The sequence below is a fragment of the Eleutherodactylus coqui genome, chromosome 8 (genome assembly GCF_035609145.1).
Source record: "Eleutherodactylus coqui strain aEleCoq1 chromosome 8, aEleCoq1.hap1, whole genome shotgun sequence".
Taxonomy (NCBI): domain Eukaryota; kingdom Metazoa; phylum Chordata; class Amphibia; order Anura; family Eleutherodactylidae; genus Eleutherodactylus; species Eleutherodactylus coqui.
The window spans coordinates 42101891-42126536 of record NC_089844.1 but is presented as its reverse complement, the minus strand read 5'-3'; the positions used below and the strand labels follow the sequence as shown (position 1 = coordinate 42126536).

The following is a 24646-nucleotide window of genomic DNA, read 5'->3' as shown; positions in this document are numbered from 1 at the left end:
GGTCTCCCAGGGTCTCCTGGATTGCGCCCCCAGCTGCTCACATGGGAACTTCCTATGGTCGGACCATTCCCCCGTGTTCGGAGGACTGGCTCCTGAGAGAATGGATCGTAGGGGCCGCACCTGGAGATTGAATGACAATCTCCTCAGAGACCCTATCTGCACTTCAGACATCAGGGAAAAGGTTAAGGACTTTGTAGAAGCAAACTGTAATGACATTACCCCGTCCTCTGTAAAGTGGGAGGCCCTAAAATGTGTCCTGAGGGGAGTCCTGATCTCTCACGGTGCACGCCTCAAAAAAGAAAGGTCCGCCACTCTAAACGCCCTCCTGATAGAACTAAATACCAAAGAGACAATCAGATACCCTTAGGGCCCAAATCTCATCCCTCAGACAACAGATCCTGACCATCCTGGACCAAAGATCCCTAATATATAGAGACAAGCTAAAAAGAGGAGCATTTGAATATGGCGACAAATGCGGTAGTTGGCTAGCCAAAACCTTACATCCCAGAACGCCATTAACTCATGTCCCTAAAATACAGTCGCAAAAAGGGCATCTGGTCCATAAGACAGAAGATATCCTGGAAGAATTTAGGACCTTTTATAGCAAACTGTACAATATTGAACCTGAAACCCCTGGAACTGAATCAAATAAAAATCCAGAGATAGAGACATACCTTACGGCTAATGCCCCAGGGAAAATTTCAAACACGGAGAGAGAGGACCTGGAGCTGGATTATCAGAGATAATCCAAAACCTGAAGGTAGGCAAAAGCCCAGGGCCAGATGGGTTCACCGCCAGGTTCTATAAACTATTCCAGAAGGATCTGTCACCCTTGGCGTTGGAAGCGTTTAATTTGATTAGCAAGGGGCAGCCCTTCCCCGCGCAGGCGCTACAAACCCATATTACGGTCATTCCTAAACCAGGCAAGGACACCTCACTCTGTGGGAACTTCAGACCCATTTCATTAATCAACTTAGACATCAAACTGTTTGCCAAACTTATAGCTAACAGATTCCAAAATATTATACCGCGACTTATCCACAGAGAACAGGTAGGCTTTGTCCCAGGCAGAGAGGCAAGGGACAATACCATATAAGCACTTTCCCTTATTGACAGGGCCAAGCGCCATCGAACTCCTCTATGCCTACTGGCAATTGATGCCGAAAAGGCCTTTGACCGAGATAGTTGGCCCTTCCTCTCTGCCACATTGGACAGCATGGGATTGGGAACACGGATGAAGCAGTGGATAATGGCATTGTATCATAGCCCCACAGCAAGAGTCAGGGTCAATGGGGCACTATCGGAAGCCTTCCGAATCGGGAATGGGACCAGACAAGGTTGCCCACTCTCGCCATTCTTATTTGTCCTGACCATGGAGACGTTGGCCAACTCCATTCGCAATAATGGATCCATCAGAGGAATCCAAATCGGGAACCTGGAACACAAAATGGCCCTCTTCGTGGACGACCTGCTTCTATACATGTCTAATCCTCGTGTTGGTATGCCGATCCTCTTCGAAGAGTTCAAAAGATTCAATAAGATCAACAATTATAAAGTCCACACCCAAAAATCGGAGGTCTTGAATATCACTCCCGCAGAGTGAGGTGTCACACCTGGAAAAATCATTCCCCTTTCGTTGGCGCAAAACTAACATAAGATACCTGGGTATCCAGCTTCCGGGAGACGTCTCACAGGCATTTAAACTTAATTATCTCCCATTCGCAGAGGGGATAGAGAAGGACCTGAATAAATGGGGTCCCCTGTTCCTAACATGGAGTGGCAGGGTTAACGTAATTAAGATGGATATACTTCCTAAATTTCTCTACCTATGCCAGACCATACGAATTAAACTACCAAGATCATACCTGAAGAAATTGAGAGCTTCAATAACAGCATTCGTGTGGAGAGGGCGTAAACCTCGCATGCGCTTCACACTCTTAACAAGGAGAAAGGAGGCCTAGGCCTCCCTGATTTCACCCTCTACTATAGGGCTAGCATCTCCAACAGTATACTAGATATACTAAAACATAAAGCCTCGAAGTTGTGGGTGGACGCGGAATATGAGGGGGTGGAGGGCTATCTACAGGCGGCTGCCTGGATCCCCTCTAAACTGGTTAAGGCTCTACCTATCCAGTCCCCATTCTGTGTCCAACTTCTGGAGAACTGGACAAGTTTTCCAGCTTCAAAGGGCCTTGTGGGAACACCGGGCCCACTCACACCCCTAACCTTCAACCCTCAATTCGAGACCACGTTTCGCGGGGCTCCTATTCTGACGTTATCAAACAACCCAATTCCAAGGTTGGGAGATGTAATGTCGGAAACAGGCCTAAAGCGGATGCAGGAGATTCTGGGAGACAGTGAGACCAAACCAGGGATGTGGCTGCAATACTTTCAGTTGAGGAGTTTTGTGAACATAGTGACGCCACAAGGGAGTGAGCTAAAACCCCTAACCAAGTTTGAACGCCTATATCTTTCAACCACGCCCCTTAAACATATGATTTCCAGACTGTACGGGATGCTGCTGTCTCGGGAGACGGAGGGCGAAGACCCTGGGTACGTGGGGGCCTGGGAAAGGGAACTGGATAGAAGCTTCTCGTCTGAAAGCTGGAGCAGAGCGTGGCTCCTGACACAAACTCTCCTCGGCGGATAGAGTCCAGGACCTAAACTCTAGAATAATGTCCAGGTGGTACAGGTCCTACCCACATATTGCCATAGAACTCAATGTACTGAATATCATTCACGACTACCCTCCTGTCCCCCTCCCCCTTTTTTCACCGCCCCTACCCAACCCCTCCTCGCCCCATCTCTGTTAACCCTTCTTCATTTTTTTAATGTATATTTGTTTATTATAAATGCTCAATAAAACATTTTGAACCCCCCAAAAAAATCGACAATGAGGCCATAGAAAGCGTGTGAGAGTACATCTTTCTTGGCTCAAAATTGACCCGGATGGAGAACTTATGCCAGAATAAAACGCAGGATGGCATTGGGGCGAAGTGCAATGCTAAACACGGACAAAATCTGGAAAAGCAGGGATATCCGTATAGCAACTAAACGCAGGATAGTGCAAACACCGGTTTCCCCAGAGCCATGTATGGATGTGAGAGCTGGACTGCGAGGGAAGCTGCTAGAAGGAGGATTGATGCGTTTGAGTCGTGGTGCCGACGAAAGCTGCTGCGTATACCCCGGACGCATATTAACTTGATATATCACTGGAGGCTGAGATGGCCGGGCCCAGGCTCGTGGAGGCCGAGAGGGCCGGGCCCAAACAACACGATGGCCGATACTGGCATGGATATCACACAACTGAAAGAAGCCGCGCAAAACCGACAAACATGGAGGGAGCTCGCCTTTCAGGGTTTGCGAGGGTCGTGAACGACTAAAGGGCTAACAGCAATATTCTCAATAAAACAAGAAAAAAAAGTACCTGTCCTCCTCTTTGCTCGTTTCCGGTCTTGATGGCGGAGATTACATTGCATATCATAACCGTACAATTATTACTGGACGTCTTCTTCATCAGTGGTCTCCATCTTGTGTCATTGCGGATGTCGGGGCATGCTGGGGGTTGTAGTTTGAGACCGTTTTCCATTAAATATATTAAAATATAAACCACTTTTTGTCCCTGTCCCCGCACAGGTTACCGCTACGGCAGCGACATCATCCCGTTCTCAAAAGTGGATCAGGATCAGATGAAGTACCAAACAGAATCCAAGTGTTTTGCTGTTCTGGGGTTCACAAGGGCGTCGCTGGTGCGTCTGTCACTTTAATGCATACTTGACCTCAGCCAATGAGCATCTGCAGTGTAAATCTATATGTTATGTCACATATATTCTACTCTAGTCACAGCAAGAGCTGCTTTTAAATCTGCTTTCCCACAACACGCTGCGCTGACGAGGGCAAGAATTTGTGAGACCTTACACATATATGGTGTACAGAGTTTGGTGCAAGCGCTAGGGAAGAAGGGAGGTGCTGGAAACTGAGCAGCAGAATTTTGAATGCAGCTTAGGATGTGACTGGAGTATAAGCTATGATGTAAAACAGTTGCAGTGAAGGACCCAACTCTATCTGAACCGCATTTTGTAATTACCTGTCTGTGATTTCAGATTGAAAGGACGCATTTCATGGGCACCCAGGTTGTGAAAGTGTTTGCGCCAAAAAATGATGAAGTAAGTGTCAGGCTGATTAAAGGTGCGGGACACCTACAGCGGGAGCCTGGCTGTCAGTCTCCGGGTGTACCAAAGGGGTTGTGGTGATTGTTGTATTCCTAAATGGAATCTATAGTCATTATGGTGCGGCCTGCATAGCAGATCTGAGCCCCTCCGTGCTGATCCCGCCTCTCATATAAACTTTTCTGGCTCCTCCCCTTAGACTGCCGCAGTTGCTCTCTCTGCATTGATCCATGCGCTTCACGATATGGAAATGGTCGCCATTGTGCGTTATGCCTACGACAGAAGGTCTAATCCACAGGTTGGAGTGGCGTTCCCGCACATCAAGGAAAAATACGAGGTATTTGCCTAATCATACTAAAGCAAAAAGCACAAATGGGGAGGCTGGCACCTGGGAGATTTAAATGTTGTGTCTGAGATTCTCGGGTGCAACTGGCATCGGACATCCCATCTGTATACAAGTGACGGGGTCTCATCAGAAAACCAGACCAAAATAGGACACGCTGCGAACCTGTGTGCACACGCATTGGGAAGAATGGGCGCTAGAATTGGACAGAAAAAAGGCCTGTGAGCTGCATGTAAAGCTGCTGAAGTGTTCTGCTGTGAGTGCAGTGCATTCTGGGAGCTAAACGGAGTGTAGATAAAGTACAGACTAGAGAATGCAGCTCTGGAGTATAATGCAGGATGTAACACAGGATTAGTACAGGATAAGTAATGTATGTACACAGTGACTCCACCAGCAGAATAGTGAGTGCAGCACTGGAGTATATTACTGGATGTAACTCAGGATCAGTATAGGATAAGTAATGTATGTACACAGTGACTCTACCAGCAGAATAGTGAGTGCAGCTCTGGGATATAATACAGGATGTAACTCAGGATCAGTACTGGATAAGTAATGTATGTACACAGTGACTCCACCAGCAGAATAGTGAGTGCAGCTCTGAAGTATAATACAGGATGTAACTCAGGATCAGTACAGGATAAGTAATGTATGTACACAGTGACTCCACCAGCAGAATAGTGAGTGCAGCTCTGGAGTATAATACAGGATGTAACTCAGGATCAGTACAGGATAAGTAATGTATGTACACAGTGACTCCACCAGCAGAATAGTGAGTGCAGCTCTGGAGAATAATACAGGATGTAACTCGGGATCAGTACAGGATAAGTAATGTATGTACACAGTGACTCCACCAGCAGAATAGTGAGTGCAGCTCTGGAGTATAATACAGGATGTAACTCAGGATCAGTATAGGATAAGTAATGTATGTGCACAGTGACCCCACCAGCAGAATAGTGAGCGCAGCTCTGGAGTATAATATAGGACATAACTCGGGATCAGTACTGGATAAGTAACGTATGTACACAGTGACTCCACCAGCAGAATAGTGAGTACAGCTCTGGAGTATAATACAGGATGTAATTCAGGATCAATACAGGATAAGTAATGTATGCACACAGTGACTCCACCAGCAGAATAGTGAGTGCAGCTCTGGAGTATAATACAGGATGTAACACAGGATCAGTACAGGATAAGTAATGTATGTACACAGTGACTCCACCAGCAGAATAGTGAGTGCAGCTCTGGAGTATAATACAGGATGTAATTCAGGATCAATACAGGATAAGTAATGTATGTACACAGTGACTCCACCAGCAGAATAGTGAGTACAGCTCTGGAGTATAATACAGGATGTAATTCAGGATCAATACAGGATAAGTAATGTATGCACACAGTGACTCCACCAGCAGAATAGTGAGTGCAGCTCTGGAGTATAATACAGGATGTAACACAGGATCAGTACAGGATAAGTAATGTATGTACACAGTGACTCCACCAGCAGAATAGTGAGTGCAGCTCTGGAGTATAATACAGGATGTAATTCAGGATCAATACAGGATAAGTAATGTATGTATACAGTGACTCCACCAGCAGAATAGTGAGTGCAGCTCTGGAGTATAATACAGGATGTAATTCAGGATCAATACAGGATAAGTAATGTATGTACACAGTGACTCCACCAGCAGAATAGTGAGTGCAGCTCTGGAGTATAATATAGGATGTAACTTAGGATCAGTACAGGATAAGTAATGTATGTACACAGTGACTCCACCAGCAGAATAGTGAGTGCAGCTCTGGAGTATAATACAGGATGTAACTCAGGATCAGTACAGGATAAGTAATGTATGTACACAGTGACTCTACCTGCAGCTCTGGAGTGTAATACGGGATGTAACGTGGAATAAGTAATGTATATGCTTAGTTGCAGTACTTTATCTTTAGTTCGGTCAGTATAATGCAGTCTGGGTTGGTCTTCTGTTTCTGGGTTGTGTCTTCTCTGTGCTGACCCCCGGTCACAGGCTGTCCTTCTGCTTCCAGTGTCTGATGTACGTGCAGCTGCCGTTCATGGAAGACCTGAGGCACTATCTCTTCTCCTCGCTTAACAATAATAAGAAGGTGAAGCCCTCAGGTAGGACGTTACTGGACGTCTCTGAATGTCCTTATTGGCTCCACTTGTATTCCTGCGACACTAAAACCCTTGTCCCATTGCAGACGAGCAGCTTGCGGCCGTGGACTCTTTAATCGACAACATGAGTTTGGTTCATGAAGATGAGGAGGGTGTCGAAGATTTATTCAAACCGAGCAAAATCCCAAATCCTCGGTTCCAAAGATTATTCCAGGTGAATGTTGCACTATTTTTGCTTTCCAAAGAACTTGCTGTATGACCCTGCAGGTGACTTGTAAGACTTGTTCATCCTGAGCTGCTTGTTTCATGATTAGAATGTCTGAACTGCTGGAAAAGCCACCATAAGGGTGAGAACTGCAACTGGCCTTATGTGGGGGCCATCTGACCTTGAGCTCACAGGCATACAATAAATCACTATTAAGGGGTAGCCTACAGCACACAGATGTATACTTTGCCCATTGAGCCCTAGTGGTATGTGCAGGTAACTGATATTATTTAAAGGGATGTCCACTCACAGGGACGTGGCTGCAGGGGAAGAACGACTGCTGCAATGACCAGATTGCTCTGGGGGTCTCAAGATCAGTGGGGGTCTCATCAGTGAGACCCCCACCAATCAGCAAGTTATTCCCTATCGTACAGATGGGGGATAACTTGTAGATGTGGTACAACCCATTTAAGCTCTGCTGGAGCTTTGAAGAAGACATTACAGAGCCGCAACGCCTGTATTGGTCAATTATGAAATGAGTCGACGTGGAGTTACGGACCTCCTGTATTAAGCCCGTCTGGAGAAGGGGTGATGCCGAGGGGCTTGTGGGGAAAAGGAACCTCTAAGATATAACTTTAGGGGGTTAACAGAGAATGATAAAGGGCTGTCTATAGTGCTGGAGCCCAGTGGAAATCGTCGTTCTCTGTACCGGTTGCCCTAAGCCCCCCTTGTCATCACTGCGAGTCACATGACACAAGATCTGCTGGCGCCATATAAAGGATGCGTAATAAATGATGACAAGCATTTCAGATGAGCGATTATTGAGACGAAATGTCTCTAAGCCCTGAGAAGAGCTGCAGCTGCATCGCTGACATTAAAGATGAAGCCGCGGCTGAGTGCAGCCTCCCGCAAGTCGGCCTCCGAGGCCTGTTCTGTGAAGAACATCCTGTCAGAAGCCGGCCGAGCGCGTGATTTCATCTCAAGTGTCTGTTTAGCCTGAAATGATGGAATGATGTGTGTAGTAAAAGCCTCCCACAAGAAGATCCTTACATGGCATGTTTTATCTGGCCCCGGGAAAAGCTGGGTGTATTATTAATATGGCCGCCATTACAGCTTGTAAATCCAGCTATCGCTGAGCTCTCCCTGGCTTCTGAGCGGCACGTCTGGTGATTCATTCCCTGGCATAATTGCATTGCAATCCCTGTAGAGGGGGCTAATGAGAGCTATGTGATAGTTGCCTGTGCGTTCTGTCCCTGTGGTTATGGATGAGGAGAGGGATTGGCGCAGTCGCATCATTCATGTCCTTACACGTCGTGTTCTGTGGCCAATCTGCCGGCACGCTGCGATCGATCACAGATCAGAGGCTCCATCAGCAGCTGCCTGAAGCTGGAGGGCAACGGACGCATCGTCTGTCTCTATGCCAGCACTTCTACAGTCATTTCTCGGGCACAACGGTGCTGGAGCTTCTGGATCTGGGGGGGGGTCTCTTGTTGAATGGATATTGGGGGCTGTGTGTAAATGGAGAACATGCCAGGGAGGAATGATAGAAGTAGAAAGTAGTAGTTTACAGAATCCTAACAATGGACAAAGTAGCAGAGTATGTAAGGCCAAAAAAAGACACATGTCCATCCAGTTCAGCCTATTAACCCCAATGTTGATCCAGAGGAAGGCAAAAAACTCCAATGAGGTAGAAGCCAATTTCCCCATTTAACCCCTTGAGTGGCAGGCCCTGAAATTAACCGGGACGAGCTCCACTGCTCATAGTGATATAGCCCGGAAGATTTCCGGGCTATGTATCACTATGGGAGCTGCAGAGCACAATGCCACAAGCTGTAACATTGTGCTCTGCCTGCACAGACCCATATAGAGCAGTGCAAGGGCTTTGAAAAACCAGCAGAAGATATTGCAGATATGTCGGCAACCTCCTGCTTTGTTTACAGGTTGCCATAGAGACCATCGGCTTGTCAGAAGCAAGCCGAGGGTCTCTGTGACAGGGAGAGCTGGTTGTTAGCTGTCAGAGGACAGCTAGGTACTAGCTCTTACAGCAGAGATCAGAGAAAACCTCCGATCTCTGCTGTGTTAACCCTTTACATGCTGCAGTCTATGTGACTGCAGCATGTAAAGGGCTGTCACTGCAGCATGTAAAGGGCTGTCACCATCGGACCCCCGGAATGTGATCAGGGGTCCTGATGGGTCCCTGTGGAAGTCCCCTAAAGGGACAAAAATAAAAATAAAAAAAAATAAATAAATAAATAAAAAAAACACTTGTCTCCCTTTACTTTGTAAAAAATCAAAAATACAATCACACATGTGGTATCCATGCGTCGTAATGACCCAGAGAAGGAAATTAATACATTATTTAACCCCTTAATGACATGGCCCCTTTTTTTCTTTTTTCCCCATTTCTTTTTTTCCTCCCCCCTGTTTAAAAAATCACAACTTGTCCCGCAAAAAACAAGCCCTCATATGGCCATGTCAATGGAAAAATGAAAAAGTTATGGCTCTTGGGACGCAACTGCAAAACTAGTTGAAATTCAATGATTAGACCATTTTAAAAAAACCTGCCCTGGTGGGCACGACAGGGTGGTAGGAAACCTGCCACTCAAGAGGTTAAGGGTAAAAAAAAAAAATTCCTTCCCAACTCCAATCTGATTAAAGTAATCTGAACCCTCGGGTGACACCAGTTTCAAAGTGCAGAACTGCAATGAACAAGGTGGGGTCAGGTAGACCCCCTGGTACCACATGAGGTTAAAAACTGTTCCCATTTTTACTATCCCATTTAACCCCTTAGTGACGAAGCCTGTTTGCGCCTTAGTGACGGAGCCAAATTTTGGAAATCTGACATGCGTCGTTCAACGTAGCATAACTCCGTAAAGGCTTTACATATCCCAGTGATTCTGACATTGTTTTTTCGCCACATGTTGTACTTCATTTTGGTTGTAAAAAGAGACCGATATCATTTGTGTATATTTATTAAAAGTACCAATATTGGAAAATTTTGAAAAAATTGTCATTTTTTTCACATTTTCAACTAATATCTCAAATATGTCCAAACATACTGTACAAATTTTTGATAAGATATATATTTCCATCTATTTACTTTATTCTGAATGCACACTTGAAAAACTTTTGTTTTTTTTTAACCATTTATAGGACGTACAAATTTAACATTACTTTTTAGCATTTTGAGGAACACTTTGCTTTCCTGCACCAAGCCAAGTTTGCAAAGGATCATGAGTGTCAGAATAATAGATACCCCCCCAAATGACCCCATTTTAAAAACTACACCCCTTAATGTATTCACTGAGGGGGGTCATGAGTATTTTGACTCTACCAGTTTTTTTCAGGAATGAATTCAATTTAGAGGAGAAAAAATAAAATTTCATATTTTTGCAAATATGTCATTTTAAAGACATATTTTTTTCCTATAGTGCCCATGAAAATGGGGATTTACACCCCAAAATGGATACCCCCGTTTCTCCAGTGTTCAGAGACATACCCATTGTGGCCCTAATCTTATGTCTGGATGCACAACGGGACCCAAAATGAAAGGAGTAGTCGGTGTCTTTCAGAACATAAATTTTGCTTGAAGGCGTTTTAGGCCCATAGCACTTTTGTAGAGCTCTTGAGCGGCCAAAACCAAAGAGAACCCCCCCCCCCACAAGTGACCCCATTTTGAAAACTAGACCTCTTAATGATTTTATCTAGGGGTGTACTGCCCATTTTGACCCCACAGTTTTTGAATGAATTCAAGCAAAGCAAAAGGAAAAAAATGTGTTGTTTTTTTTTGTTTTTTTTGGGGCAATTCTGTCGTTTTAAAAACTGCTTTTTTTGTACAGCACACACATGAATGAAGACTTTCACCCCAAAATGGATACCCCTGTTTGTCCCGTGTTCAGAGACATACCCATTGTGGTCCTAATCTTTTGTCTGGATGCACAATGGGGCGCAAAATGTAAGGAGTAGTCGGTGGCTTTCAGAACAGAAATTTAGCATGAAAGTGATTTAGGCCCCATTGCCCACTTGTAGAGCCCTTGAGCGGCCAAAACGACAGAGAACCCCCACAAATGACCCCATTTTGAAAACTAGACCCCCTAACGAATTTATCTAGGGGTGTACTGTGTATTTTTACCCTACAATTTTTGAATAAATCTAAGCAAAGCAGTAGGAAAAAAATTACAATTTTTATTTTTTTGGCAGTTGTGTCAATTACAAAACAGGTGTTTTTGTACAATGTACATAGGAATGAAGACTTTCACCCCAAAATGGATAACCCTGTTTGTCCTGTGTTCAGATACATACCCCTTGTGGCCCTAATCTACTTAAAGGACACATGGCTAGGCCTATAATGGAGGGAACACCCGTTGGATTTCAGGGTACAACGGAATAAATTCCAGGCCCCATTGCCCACTTGTAGAGCCATTGAGCGGCCAAAACGATAGAGCCCCCACAAATGACCCCATTTTAAAAACTAGACCCCTTAATGAATTCATCTAGGGGTGTATTGTGTATTTTGACCCCACAGTATTTGAATAAATCTAAGCAAAGCAGAAGGAAAAAAATCTTTTTGGCAATTTTGTTAATTTAAAAACAGTTTTTTTTGTACAGTTTACATAGGAATGAAGACGTTCACCCCAAAATGGATCACCCCGTTTGTCCCGTGTTCAAAAACATACCCATTGTGGCCCTAATCTACTTATAGGACACATGGTTAGGCCTGTAATGCAGGGAACACCCGTTGGATTGCAGGGCACAACTGAATACATTCCAGGCCCCATTGCTCATTTGTACGGAATAAAAATTAACTCCCTAATTACCGCGGATCATAAGCATGCGGAATCCGTAATTCCTATCCGGTCATGTGAGACCGGCCAAACGTAGATCGCTACCTTTTTATCACGTGACCGGGGACCGCTCAACGAGGCCACCCGTCACTGCTCCAGGCTCTGGGCGACCGTTGGTCGCTGAGAGCAAGGAGATTTTAAATTTCCTGGGCTCCTCGACTCCTGCACATGTATCCGGTGTTTTGCCGGCGGTTGCATGCCCAGGATCTGGGAAAGTTCACGGGAGAAGATCGCATCGGGGTGCAAATACGGAGGCCTCCGGTAAAAAGTTTCATCTCCTCTCACCGATCGCATCGGTGAGGGGAGATGAAGCTTCACCTTTTTTTTACTTTTACGTGTTCGCCATTATCCATTGGATAACAGCGAACACGTGACGAGGAACCACTCACCGCGGCCCCCCGTGAAATCTTCAGGCCCTCTGCTAAGTTTTGTAGCCAGGAGCAGGGAGATTTTCAATTATCCTGGCAATCCACGGCTTTTGCGCATGCGTCCGCCATTTTGGCGACGGGCGCGTGCGCAGAAGCTGGGGTAAGGTCCGCTGATAAATCCGCTGGCCTTAGGTACGTAATTTCATCCTCCCTCACGGATATGATCCGTGGGGGGAGATGAAACGCAAGCTTTTGTAACTTTTTAAAAACTTTTTTAAAACTTTTTTTTTTTTTTTAACTTTTACACTTTTTTTTTCACTTTTTACACTTTTTTTTACTTTACATGATCACTGTCATCCATTGGATAACAGTGATCATGTCCCCGGTATAATCTCTCTGCTCCGGGCTACACATGGCAGCCAAGAGCAGGGGGATTTTAAATTTCCCGGGGCTCGAGCCCGTCTGTGCATGAGCCCGATGTCAATCACCGGGCGCGCATGCGCAGACGGGGATTCGGGTCCCTGGACATCGGGGAGGACTTAGGTAAGTATATTCACCTCCCCTCATGGATCCGATCCATGAGGGGAGGTGAAACTGACTTTTTTAAAAACTTTTTCGCGATCGCCGCTATCCAATGCATAGCGGCGATCGCGTGCGCAGGGACCGCTCACAGCGGTCCCCGGTAACACCTGGTTCCCGGCTACCTTTAAGAGCCCGGAGATTTAAAATATGCCGGGGGCTCCCGGGCTTCTGCGCATGCGCCTGACCTCATCGGCTGGCGCGCATGTGCAGAAGACCGCCGGCGGGTCCGGGAGGACCCGATCTTCGGGGGACACCGGGGACAAGCTGCGTGAGTATTTTCAGCTGCTCTGATGGATCCGATCCATCAGGGCAGCTGAATCTTTACTTTTTTTCACTGTTCTATTTACTTTTTAGCGATCGGCGCTATGCATTGGATAGCGCCGATCGCAATGCCGGGGGGGACTGCCCGCATCCTGGGATGACGGCTCCATGCTGTCGGCTACCTGCGGGCACCGACAGCATGAAGCTGTCACGTCCTCAGGCAAGTGGGCATCAATCCAAAGAGGATGCATAAAACTACGTCCTCTAGGATTTAAGCCCACTTTCTGAGGACGTAGTTTCCCGATGGGGCAGTCGTTAAGGGGTTAAAGGGGTTCTTGGTCTTAACTATAATAGACTTACGGCACTTTTAGACAAGCCAATATTCATTTGAGCGAGCGACATTACCGCTAACTTGTTAGCAATCGTTCTCGCAGCCTGTTTAAACGGGCAGATCGTGGTTGAGAATTGTTCACTTCTCGTTCAGTATTCTGTATTCCTATGTTACACTCGGAGGGGGGAGCATTTAAACAGAACGACAAGTGAACGAGCCGCCCATGATTTTTAGTCCTGCAGAAACTGAAGGACTAACAAAAAGTGGCCGATTCTCGTTTGTCGTTGGCTCGCGTTCAGACTGAATGATTATCGTGTGCTTACGTACATTTTAACGATTTGTTTGAGTGATAATCTTTACGTCTCTACACAGCTTAATCCTCAGGGTAGATTCGATAGTTGATCATTGGGAATCCTCTGCTCTGGATCCCAGCTGATCACCGGGCTCGCTATCAGTGGAACAGAGCAGGAAGCAGACAGCCGCGTACACATGGCGGCCGCACAGGTTGGTGTTGCATTGAATTCAGTGGAAGACCACTATATAGATAGAGAGATTTTCTATATATAATCTATCGCAGACGATACGCAGTATACCGCGCCTATTGGTGAGATAGAACTTTCGCACATCCGCTCAGATGAGCAGATAGTAATGGCTATTTCCACAAGCGGATTTAAAATCGCAGCATGTTCTATTTTTGTGCGGGCGGCCTCCGCTGAAGTCAATGGAAGCCGCCTGACCCGCAGGCCATCTGCATTTGACATTGCGGATAGGCTGCAGGTTCCCGCTTCATCGCCTAGTGGGGGCGTTGGAGAGACAAGTATTTAAAAAAATAAAAATAAAAATCCGTACTACTCAATGACCTACGGCGAACATCCACAGTCATCCGCATTACAGAAATGACAGTTATGCAGGGTCGCTGGCCTGGGCGCAGCCGGGTTCTGCTGCGGGCTTCCGACTCATTTGTGTGCGTCCAGCCTTACTTGTAGCTATTTTACTTGTAGCCGGCAGTGTAAAGGGAGGTGACAGTGCCTCTGCTGGTTGAAAGATGGTATTGCAAAGTATCTATACTACAACCTGCAGCAGCTTTTAGGTTATTTCTACATAAGTTGCAATAAAAACTTGCAGGGGTCTTGACTGTGTCCTCTTAGTAGTAGAGTTCTTGCCGGCATCTTATCTGGGACGCCCTCAGCAGATTACTTGCCGGCATATTATTTGGATCCTCCTGGGTAGTACAGTACTTGCTGGGACCTTATCTGTAGCCCCCTTAGTAGTAAAGTATTTAGGCTCTTCTTACACGGGACGACTGTTGGGCACTTGAGCTTCTGTGCTTTCTCTCAGCAGTGATAATTGCTGACTGTTGGGCACTTCGCTCCTGACGGTCATCCCGTAGACGGGTACCTTTCATTGTGCGGTAGTTCCCGGCATCCTTTCCGTTTCCTCTTAAGTAATGTAGCACTAATTGGCATCTTCTCTGTGTCCTTCTCTATGTATGACAGTGCTTACAACACAAGGCCATTCACCCTGATGATCCCCTCCCGGCTATAGAGCAGCATCTCCTGGACCTGCTGCAGACACCGGCGGAAGTGACGACGCGTTGTAAGGCCGCACTAGCAAAGGTGAAGAGCTGCTTCCCCCTACAGGAAGCCGGCAAGAAGAAGGAGCAGATCACAGCACAACACATGTTCCCAGACAAGTAAGTCCTCGCCTCACTCATACTAAGGCCTCATTCACATGGGCGTAACTGCGCCAATAATAGAACCCATTGAGTTCACTGACATCTGATTGTTTTTCACATACTTTTTGGTCATGTGAAAAAATAAGAAACCACATAGGCCGTAGAGGTAAGTGGGCAGAGCAAATAGGCAGTAAAGACACAGGAAACCTGGGCATTCACTGTGTATCAAATCAATGGCCCTTTTAAAAAAATAAATAAATAAATAAAAAAAAATTGCGCACATAAATATGCTTGGTATTTACGTACCAAAAAAAACAAAAGGCATAAAATACACAGGAAATGGACGATTTGGTTCACAGACTGAAAAATGCTTATGCCTGTGTGACTGAGCCCTAGGGGGGACTGGCAGAGGCAGATATTCTTCCCGTTAATGAGCACTGATGGACAGTATAGCGTGTCCATCCATGCTCGTTAATGCCATTTACATCTGACAGAGGATGGCTGGCATGAGAACCAACGATGGTTAATACTAGTGGGGGTCAGTTATAATGAAGGGGTTCGCTGCGTTCTCGTACTTTGGAGGGCTAGTAGTGGGCTCTTGCACGTCCGACAGTCCACACTACTAAGTTGTATTGTTGACCAGCCACCATTGTAGCCTTCACAGACCTGGATGCTGATGCAACGCTCCACCCCCTCCCCGCCATCTCTCTGCCAATTTTGATAGATTTGTCATTCCTTGCTTCAGGAAAGTTGGGTGCCAACCTCTGCCGGAGTTGTGATGGCAGCCATATTGCTTGTCACCAAGAGGCAATATAGCTGGGTAAAGGTGAAGGTTTTTTTTAGCAACTTGACAGATGAGGAGGCCATTATTTTGGGGTGGGGGGGCTCCTTATATATTATGTCTGAGCAGTTTATCCATTCGATGCTTTTTATACGTCTGCGGATGATGCGCTATTTTGCAGCCGCTCTCGTTAACCAGGTGCGTCTTGGTGCGAGCGGCTGCACAGCCCGGGTGTATAATTGGCTGCCGCTGGGGTAAATGTGACTGACCAATTCCACAGGTCCGGCACTGGAGCGCGGCGCCGTCTCACTTCTTTCTCTTTTGTTAATTTCATTGACGTTTGCCTGCCAGATGAACAGACGCAGTAATAGGCCTCTGAGATGCGTTTCGGGCATCAGCCATACACGGTGATGTCGCTGTGTCACTGAGGCCAGGCTTGCCCATTAAGTAGCGAGCGGCATTTTATTTGCAGCTTTCCCTGTTTGATTACAGCCAGCGCCCTGACAAGTCTACTGATTAGTTGATTGCAAATTATTGATTTCTGCTGTGGAGCATAATAGAGGAGCCCTCTGCTGTCTGATTTGTGCTCAGCACCACCCTATACCCCTCCCGGAGCCCGGCAGCACCGCAAGATACCGCGGGCCATACTGCATTGTGGATCAAGTGACGGCTGCAGGTGAGAGGATTGATGCCTGCAGATGTGTGAGACTTGCAGGTTATTTCCTCAAGTATAAAGAAACTGCAGTAAAAGTGATACAGCAACCCAAAACCCACAAAGACAGTACTCTGACTAACCAGGAGGGGCGCTGTAAGAATACATTATCTACATATGACAAGTGATTACAGGGAGCAGCCACTGATAGACAAAGCTAAAAACAGGTCTAGTCCAACGGAAATAATCTGCTTGTCTTGTACATAGAGGCAGTATTGCAGTAGTTATATTCTTGTACATAGGGGGCAGTATTATAGTAGTTATATTCTTGTACATAGGAGCAGTATTATAGTAGTTATATTCTTGTACATAGGAGCAGTATTATAGTAGTTATATTCTTGTACATAGGGAGCAGTATTATAGTAGTTATATTCTTGTACACAGGGGAGCAGTATTATAGTAGTTATATTCTTGTACATAGGGGGCAGTATTATAGTAGTTATATTCTTGTACATAGGAGGCAGTATTATAGTAGTTATATTCTTGTACTTAGGAGGCAGTATTATAGTAGTTATATTCTTGTACATAGGAGCAGTATTATAGTAGTTATATTCTTGTACATAGGGGGCAGTATTATAGTAGTTATATTCTTGTACATAGGAGGTAGTATTATAGTAGTTATATTCTTGTACATAGAGGGCAGTATTATAGTAGTTATATTCTTGTACCTAAGAGCAGTATTATAGTAGTTATATTCTTGTACATAGGGGGCAGTGTTATATTAGTTATATTCTTGTACATAGGAGCACTATTATAGTAGTCATATTCTTGTACATAGTGGACAGTATTATAGTAGTTATATTCTTGTACATAGGGGGCAGTATTATAGTAGTTATATTCTTGTACATGGGGCAGTATTATAGTAGTTATATTCTTGTACATAGGGGGCAGTGTTATAGTAGTTATATTCTTGTACATGGGGCAGTATTATAGTAGTTCTTGTACAGAGGGGCAGTATTACAGTAGGTATATTCTTGTACATAGGGGGCAGTATTATAGTAGGTATATTCTTGTACATAGGGGGCAGTATTATAGTAGGTATATTCTTGTACATAGGGGGCAGTATTATAGTAGTTATATTCTTGTACATAGGGGGCAGTATTATAGTAGTTATATTCTTGTACATAGGGGGCAGTATTATAGTAGTTATATTCTTGTACATAGGGGGCAGTATTATAGTAGTTATATTCTTGTACATAGGGGGCAGTATTATAGTAGTTATATTCTTGTACATAGGGGGCAGTATTATAGTAGTTATATTCTTGTACATAGAGGGCAGTATTATAGTAGTTATATTCTTGTACATGGGGCAGTATTATAGTAGTTATATTCTTGTACATAGGGGGCAGTATTATAGTAGTTATATTCTTGTACATAGGGGGCAGTATTATAGTAGTTATATTCTTGTACATAGGGGGCAGTATTATAGTAGTTATATTCTTGTACATAGGGGGCAGTATTATAGTAGTTATATTCTTGTACATAGAGGGCAGTATTATAGTAGTTATATTCTTGTACATGGGGCAGTATTATAGTAGTTATATTCTTGTACATAGGGGGCAGTATTATAGTAGTTATATTCTTGTACATAGGGGGCAGTATTACAGTAGGTATATTCTTGTACATAGGAGGCAGTATTATAGTAGTTATATGCTTGTACATAGGAGGCAGTATTATAATAGTTATGTTCTTGTACATAGGGAGCAGTATTATAGTAGTTATATTCTTGTACATAGGGGGCAGTATTATAGTAGTTCTATTCTTGTACATAGGGGGCAGTATTATAGTAGTTGTATTCTTGTACATAGAGGGCAGTATTATAGTAGTTGTATTCTTGTACATAGAGGGCAGTATTATAGTAGTTGTATTCTTGTACATAGAGGGCAGTATTATAGTAGTTGTATTCTTGTACATAGAGGGCAGTATTATAGTAGTTATATTCTTGAACATAGGGGGCAGTATTATAGTAGTTAAAGGAGATGTCTCGAGGAAGCAGTGATTTTTTTTTTTAGCCCAGTCCCCCTAATTAAGCATACATTACTAAGCCCCCCTGTAAATGACTTTCCTAGCTGGTTTGTGCTTACCGCTCCAGCGTTTCAGCAACTTATAAAAGTTTCCCCAAGATGGCCGCCGGCTCTTTCCCCGTCGCTCGCTGCAGCCCGACTTGCGCGCTCCCGAGACGCTGCCAGCTGTGTCTCCATGGCAACCGGACGCCCCGCAGCCGCCGACCAGACGCCCCGCAGCCGCCGACCAGTCACCCACCGCCAGGCAGCAGGTAACCGGCGCTAGCCCCCGGCTCCCCAGCGCTACGCTCCCGGCTCCCCAGCGCTAGACCCTCAGCCCAGGTGAAGGCCCCGGAGCCCAGCGCTAGACCCTCAGCCCCAGGTGAAGGCCCCGGAGCCCAGCGCTAGGTTCCGGAGCCCAGCGCTAGGTTCCGGAGCCCAGCGCTAGGTTCCGGAGCCCAGCGCTAGGTTCCGGAGCCCAGCGCTAGGTTCCGGAGCCCAGCGCTAGGTTCCGGAGCCCAGCGCTAGGTTCCGGAGCCCAGCGCTAGGTTCCGGAGCCCAGCGCTGGGCTCCGGGGCCTTCACCTGTCGGTGAACATCACCCCCGACCCATCACTTACCCCCCTGGCCCAGCGCTAGTTCCCCCGGCCTAGCGACAGCCCCCCCCCCGGCCTAGCGACAGCCCCCCCCCCCCCGGCCTAGCGACAGCCCCCCCCCCCCGGCCTAGCGACAGCCCCCCCCCCCCCCCGGCCTAGCGACAGCCCCCCCCCCCCCCGGCCTAGCGACAGCCCCCCCCCCCCCCCCGGCCTAGCGACAGCCCCCCCCCCCCCGGCCTAGCGACAGCCCCCCCCCCCCCCCGGCCTAGCGACAGCCCCCCCCCCCCCCGGCCTAGCGACAGCCCCCCCCCCCGGCCTAGCGACAGCCCCCCCCCCCGGCCTAGCGACAGCCCCCCCCCCCCCCCGGCCTAGCGACAGCCCCCCCCCCCGGCCTAGCGGCAGCCCCCCCCCCCCCCCGGCCTAGCGGCAGGCCCCCCCCCCCCGGCCTAGCGACAGCCCACCCATCACAGCGGCAGCCCCCCCCATCGCAGCGACAGCGAAGACAGCCCCCCCCCCGGCCCATCACTTACCTGGACGGCAGGACGGCTGGACGGCAGGACGGCTTCTCCGGACAGCTGGGCGGCTCTGCACCTTCCTCTAACAGAGGAAGGTACAGAATGGCCGCTCCAGCGCGCTCCCGAGCAGTGACAGCTCATCTGCGCATGCGCAGAAGAGCTGTAGCGGGGAGCACACTGAAGCGGCTCGTGCTGAAAGGAGAAGACCGGACTGCGCAAGCGCGTCTAAAAAAAAAAGCTGCCAGCGAATTTAGACGGAACCATGGAGACGAGGACGCTAGCAACGGAGCAGGTAAGTGGAATAACTTTTGTATGGCTCATATTTAATGCACAATGTATATTACAAAGTGCATTAATATGGCCATACAGAAGTGTATACCCCCACTTGGTTTCGCGAGACCACCCCTTTAAATTCTTGTACATGGGGCAGTATTATAGTAGTTATATTCTTGTACTTAGTGGGCAGTATTATAGTAGTTATATTCTTGTACTTAGTGGGCAGTATTATAGTAGTTATATTCTTGTACATAGGGGGCAGTGTTATAGTAGTTATATTCTTCTACATAGGGAGCAGTATTATAGTAGTTATATTCTTGTACATAGGGGGCAGTATTATAGTAGTTATATTCTTGTACGTAGGAGGCAGTATTATAGTAGTTATGTTCTTGTACATAGAGGGGCAGTATTATAGTAATTATATTCTTGTACATAGGAGCAGTATTATAGTAGTTATATTCTTGTACATGGGGCAGTATTATAGTAGTTATATTCTTGTACATAGGGGGCAGTATTATAGTAGTTATATTCTTGTACATACAGGGCAGTATTATAGTAGTTATATTCTTGTACATAGTGGGCAGTATTATAGTAGTTATATTCTTGTACATAGGAGGCAGTATTATAGTAGTTATATTCTTGTGCAAAGGGGGCAGTATTATAGTAGTTATATTCTTGTACATGGGGCAGTATTATAGTAGTTATATTCTTGTACATAGGGGGCAGTATTATAGTAATTATATTCTTTACATAGGAGCAGTATTATAGTAGTTATATTCTTGTACATAGGGGGCAGTATTATAGTAATTATATTCTTGTACATAGGAGCAGTATTATAGTAGTTATATTCTTGTACATGGGGGTCAGTATTATAGTAGTTATTCTTGTACATAGGGGTCAGTATTATAGTAGTTATATTCTTGTACATAGAGGGCAGTATTATAGTAGTTATATTCTTGTACATAGGGGGCAGTATTATTGTAATTATATTCTTGTACATAGGAGCAGTATTATAGTAGTTATATTCTTGTACATGGGGGTCAGTATTATAGTAGTTATTCTTGTACATAGGGGTCAGTATTATAGTAGTTATATTCTTGTACATAGGGGGCAGTATTATAGTAGTTATAGTCTTGTACATAGGGGGCAGTGTTATAGTAGTTATATTCTTGTACATAGGGAGCAGTATTATAGTAGTTATATTCTTGTACAGAGGGGCAGTATTATAGTAGTTATATTCTTGTACATAGAAGGCAGTGTTATAGTAGTTATTGTCTTGTACATAGGGGACAGTATTATAGTAGTTGTATTCTTGTACATAGAGGGCAGTATTATAGTAGTTATATTCTTGTACATAGGGGGCAGTGTTATAGTAGTTATATTCTTGTACATGGGGCAGTATTATAGTAGTTATATTCTTGAACATAGGGGGCAGTATTATAGTAGTTAAATTCTTGTACATGGGGCAGTATTATAGTAGTTATATTCTTGTACATAGGGGGCAGTGTTATAGTAGTTATATTCTTCTACATAGGGAGCAGTATTATAGTAGTTATATTCTTGTACATAGGGGGCAGTATTATAGTAGTTATATTCTTGTACATAGGAGCAGTATTATAGTAGTTATGTTCTTGTACATAGAGGGGCAGTATTATAGTAATTATATTCTTGTACATAGGAGCAGTATTATAGTAGTTATATTCTTGTACATAGGGCAGTATTATAGTAGTTATATTCTTGTACATAGGGGGCAGTATTATAGTAATTATATTCTTTACATAGGAGCAGTATTATAGTAGTTATATTCTTGTACATAGGGGGCAGTATTATAGTAATTATATTCTTGTACATAGGAGCAGTATTATAGTAGTTATATTCTTGTACATGGGGGTCAGTATTATAGTAGTTATTCTTGTACATAGGGGTCAGTATTATAGTAGTTATATTCTTGTACATAGGGGGCAGTATTATAGTAGTTATAGTCTTGTACATAGGGGGCAGTGTTATAGTAGTTATATTCTTGTACATAGGGAGCAGTATTATAGTAGTTATATTCTTGTTCAAAGGGGCAGTATTATAGTAGTTATATTCTTGTACATAGAAGGCAGTATTATAGTAGGTATATTCTTGTACCTAAGAGCAGTATTATAGTAGTTATATTCTTGTACATAGGGGGCAGTATTATAGTAGTTCTATTCTTGTACATAGGGGGCAGTATTATAGTAGTTGTGTTCTTGTACATAAAGGGCAGTATTTTAGTAGTTATATTCTTGTACATAGAGGGCAGTATTATAGTAGTTATATTCTTGTACATAGGGGGCAGTATTATTGTAATTATATTCTTGTACATAGGAGCAGTATTATAGTAGTTATATTCTTGTACATGGGGGTCAGTATTATAGTAGTTATTCTTGTACATAGGGGTCAATATTATAGTAGTTATATTCTTGTACATAGGGGGCAGTATTATAGTAGTTATAGTCTTGTACATAGGGGGCAGTGTTATAGTAGTTATATTCTTGTACATAGGGAGCAGTATTATAGTAGTTATATTCTTGTACAGAGGGGCAGTATTATAGTAATATTCTTGTACATAGAAGGCAGTGTTATAGTAGGTATATTCTTGTACCTAAGAGCAGTATTATAGTAGTTATATTCTTGTACATAGGGGGCAGTATTATAGTAGTTCTATTCTTGTACATAGGGGGCAGTATTATAGTAGTTGTATTCTTGTACATAGAGGGCACTATTATAGTAGTTATATTCTTGTACATAGAGGGCAGTATTATAGTAGTTAAATTCTTGTACATGGGGCAGTATTATAGTAGTTATATTCTTGTACATAGTGGGCAGTATTATAGTAGTTATATTCTTGTACATAGGGGGCAGTATTATTGTAGTTATATTCTTGTACATAGGAGCAGTATTGTAGTAGTTATGTTCTTGTACATAGAGGGGCAGTATTATAGTAATTATATTCTTGTACATATGAGCAGTATTATAGTAGTTATATTCTTGTGCATAGGAGCAGTATTATAGTAGTTATATTCTTGTGCATAGGAGCAGTATTATAGTAGTTGTATTCTTATACATAGGGGGCAGTATTGTAGTAGGTGTAGTCTTTAACATAGGGGGCAGTTTTATAGTAGTTATATCATTGTACATAGGGTGCAGTATTATCGTAGTTATATTCTTGTACATAGGGGGGCAGTATTATAGTAGTTATATTCTTGTACATGGGGGGCAGTATAATAGTAGTTATATTCTTGTAAATTGGAGACAGTATTATAGTAGTTATATTCTTGTACATAGGAGGCAGTATTATAGTAGTTATATTCTTGTACATAGGGGGCAGTGTTATAGTAGTTATATTCTTGTACATAGTGGGCAGTATTATAGTAGTTATATACTTGTACATAGGAGGCAGTATTATCGTAGTTATATTCTTGTACATATGGGGGCAGTATTATAGTAGTTATATTCTTGTACATATGGGGGCAGTATTATAGTAGTTATATTCCTGTACATAGGAGGCAGTATTATAGTAGTTATATTCTTGTGCATAGGAGCAGTATTATAGTAGTAATATTCTTGTGCATAGGGACCAGTATTATAGTAGTTATATTCTTGTACATGGGAGACAGTATTATAGTAGTTATATTCTTGTACATAGGGGCCAGTATTATAGTAGTTATATTCTTGTACATAGGGGCAGTATTATAGTAGTTGTATTCTTGTACGTAGGGGGCAGTATTATAGTAGATTATATTCCTGTACATAGGAGGCAGTATTATAGTAGTTATATTCTTGTACATAGGGGCAGTATTATAGTAGTTATATTCTTGTACATAGGGGCAGTATTATAGTAGTTATATTCTTGTACATAGGAGGCAGTATTATAGTAGTTATATTCTTGTACATAGGAGGCAGTATTATAGTAGTTGTATTCTTCTACATAGGGGGCAGTATTATAGTAGGTTGTATTCTTGTACATAGGGGGCAGTATTATAGTAGTTATATCCTTGTACATAGGGGGGCAGTATTATCGTAGTTATATTTTTGTACATAGGGGGGCAGTATTATAGTAGTTATACTCTTGTACATAGGGGAGCAGAATTATAGTGGTTATATTCTTGTGCATGGGGGCAGTATTATGGTAGTTATATTCTTGTACAAAGGGGGCAGTATTATAGTATTTATATTCTTGTACATAGGGGGCAGTATTATAGTAGTTATATTCTTGTACATAGGGGACAGTATTATGGTAGTTATATTCCTGTACATAGGAGGCAGTATTATAGTAGTTATATTCTTGTGCATATGGGGTAGTATTATAGTAGTTATATTCTTGTGCATAGGAGCAGTATTATAGTAGTTATATTCTTGTGCATAGGAGCAGTATTATAGTAGTTATATTCTTGTGCATATGGGGTAGTATTATAGTAGTTATATTCTTGTGCATAGGAGCAGTATTATAGTAGTTATATTCTTGTGCATAGGAGCAGTATTATAGTAGTTATATTCTTGTACATAGGGGGCACTATTATAGTAGTTGTAGTCTTGTACATAGGGGACAGTATTATAGTAGGTATATTCTTGTACATAGGAGCAATATTATAGTAGTTATATTCTTGTACATAGGGGGCAGTATTATAGTAGTTGTAGTCTTGTACATAGGGGGCAGTATTATAGTAGATTATATTCCTGTACATAGGAGGCAGTATTATAGTAGTTATATTCTTGTACATAGGGGCCAGAATTATAGTAGTTATATTCTTGTACATTGGAGACAGTATTATAGTAGTTATATTCCTGTACATAGGAGGCAGTATTATAGTAATTATATTCTTGTACATAGGGG

General features: G+C 44.0%; 1 protein-coding gene across 2 annotated transcripts in view; it reads left to right on the top strand.

The window, feature by feature from the left end:
* The window catches only part of XRCC5 (X-ray repair cross complementing 5), a 54746-nt gene that overhangs the window by 16778 nt on the left and 13322 nt on the right, over positions 1 to 24646 (top strand). For both annotated transcript variants that reach the window (XM_066575558.1, XM_066575559.1), the window contains 6 exons: positions 3637 to 3749; positions 4104 to 4166; positions 4369 to 4506; positions 6550 to 6640; positions 6724 to 6851; positions 14725 to 14921. In XM_066575558.1, coding sequence (XP_066431655.1) covers positions 3637 to 3749; positions 4104 to 4166; positions 4369 to 4506; positions 6550 to 6640; positions 6724 to 6851; positions 14725 to 14921 — 730 coding nt within the window. The remainder of the gene's footprint in view (positions 1 to 3636; positions 3750 to 4103; positions 4167 to 4368; positions 4507 to 6549; positions 6641 to 6723; positions 6852 to 14724; positions 14922 to 24646) is intronic.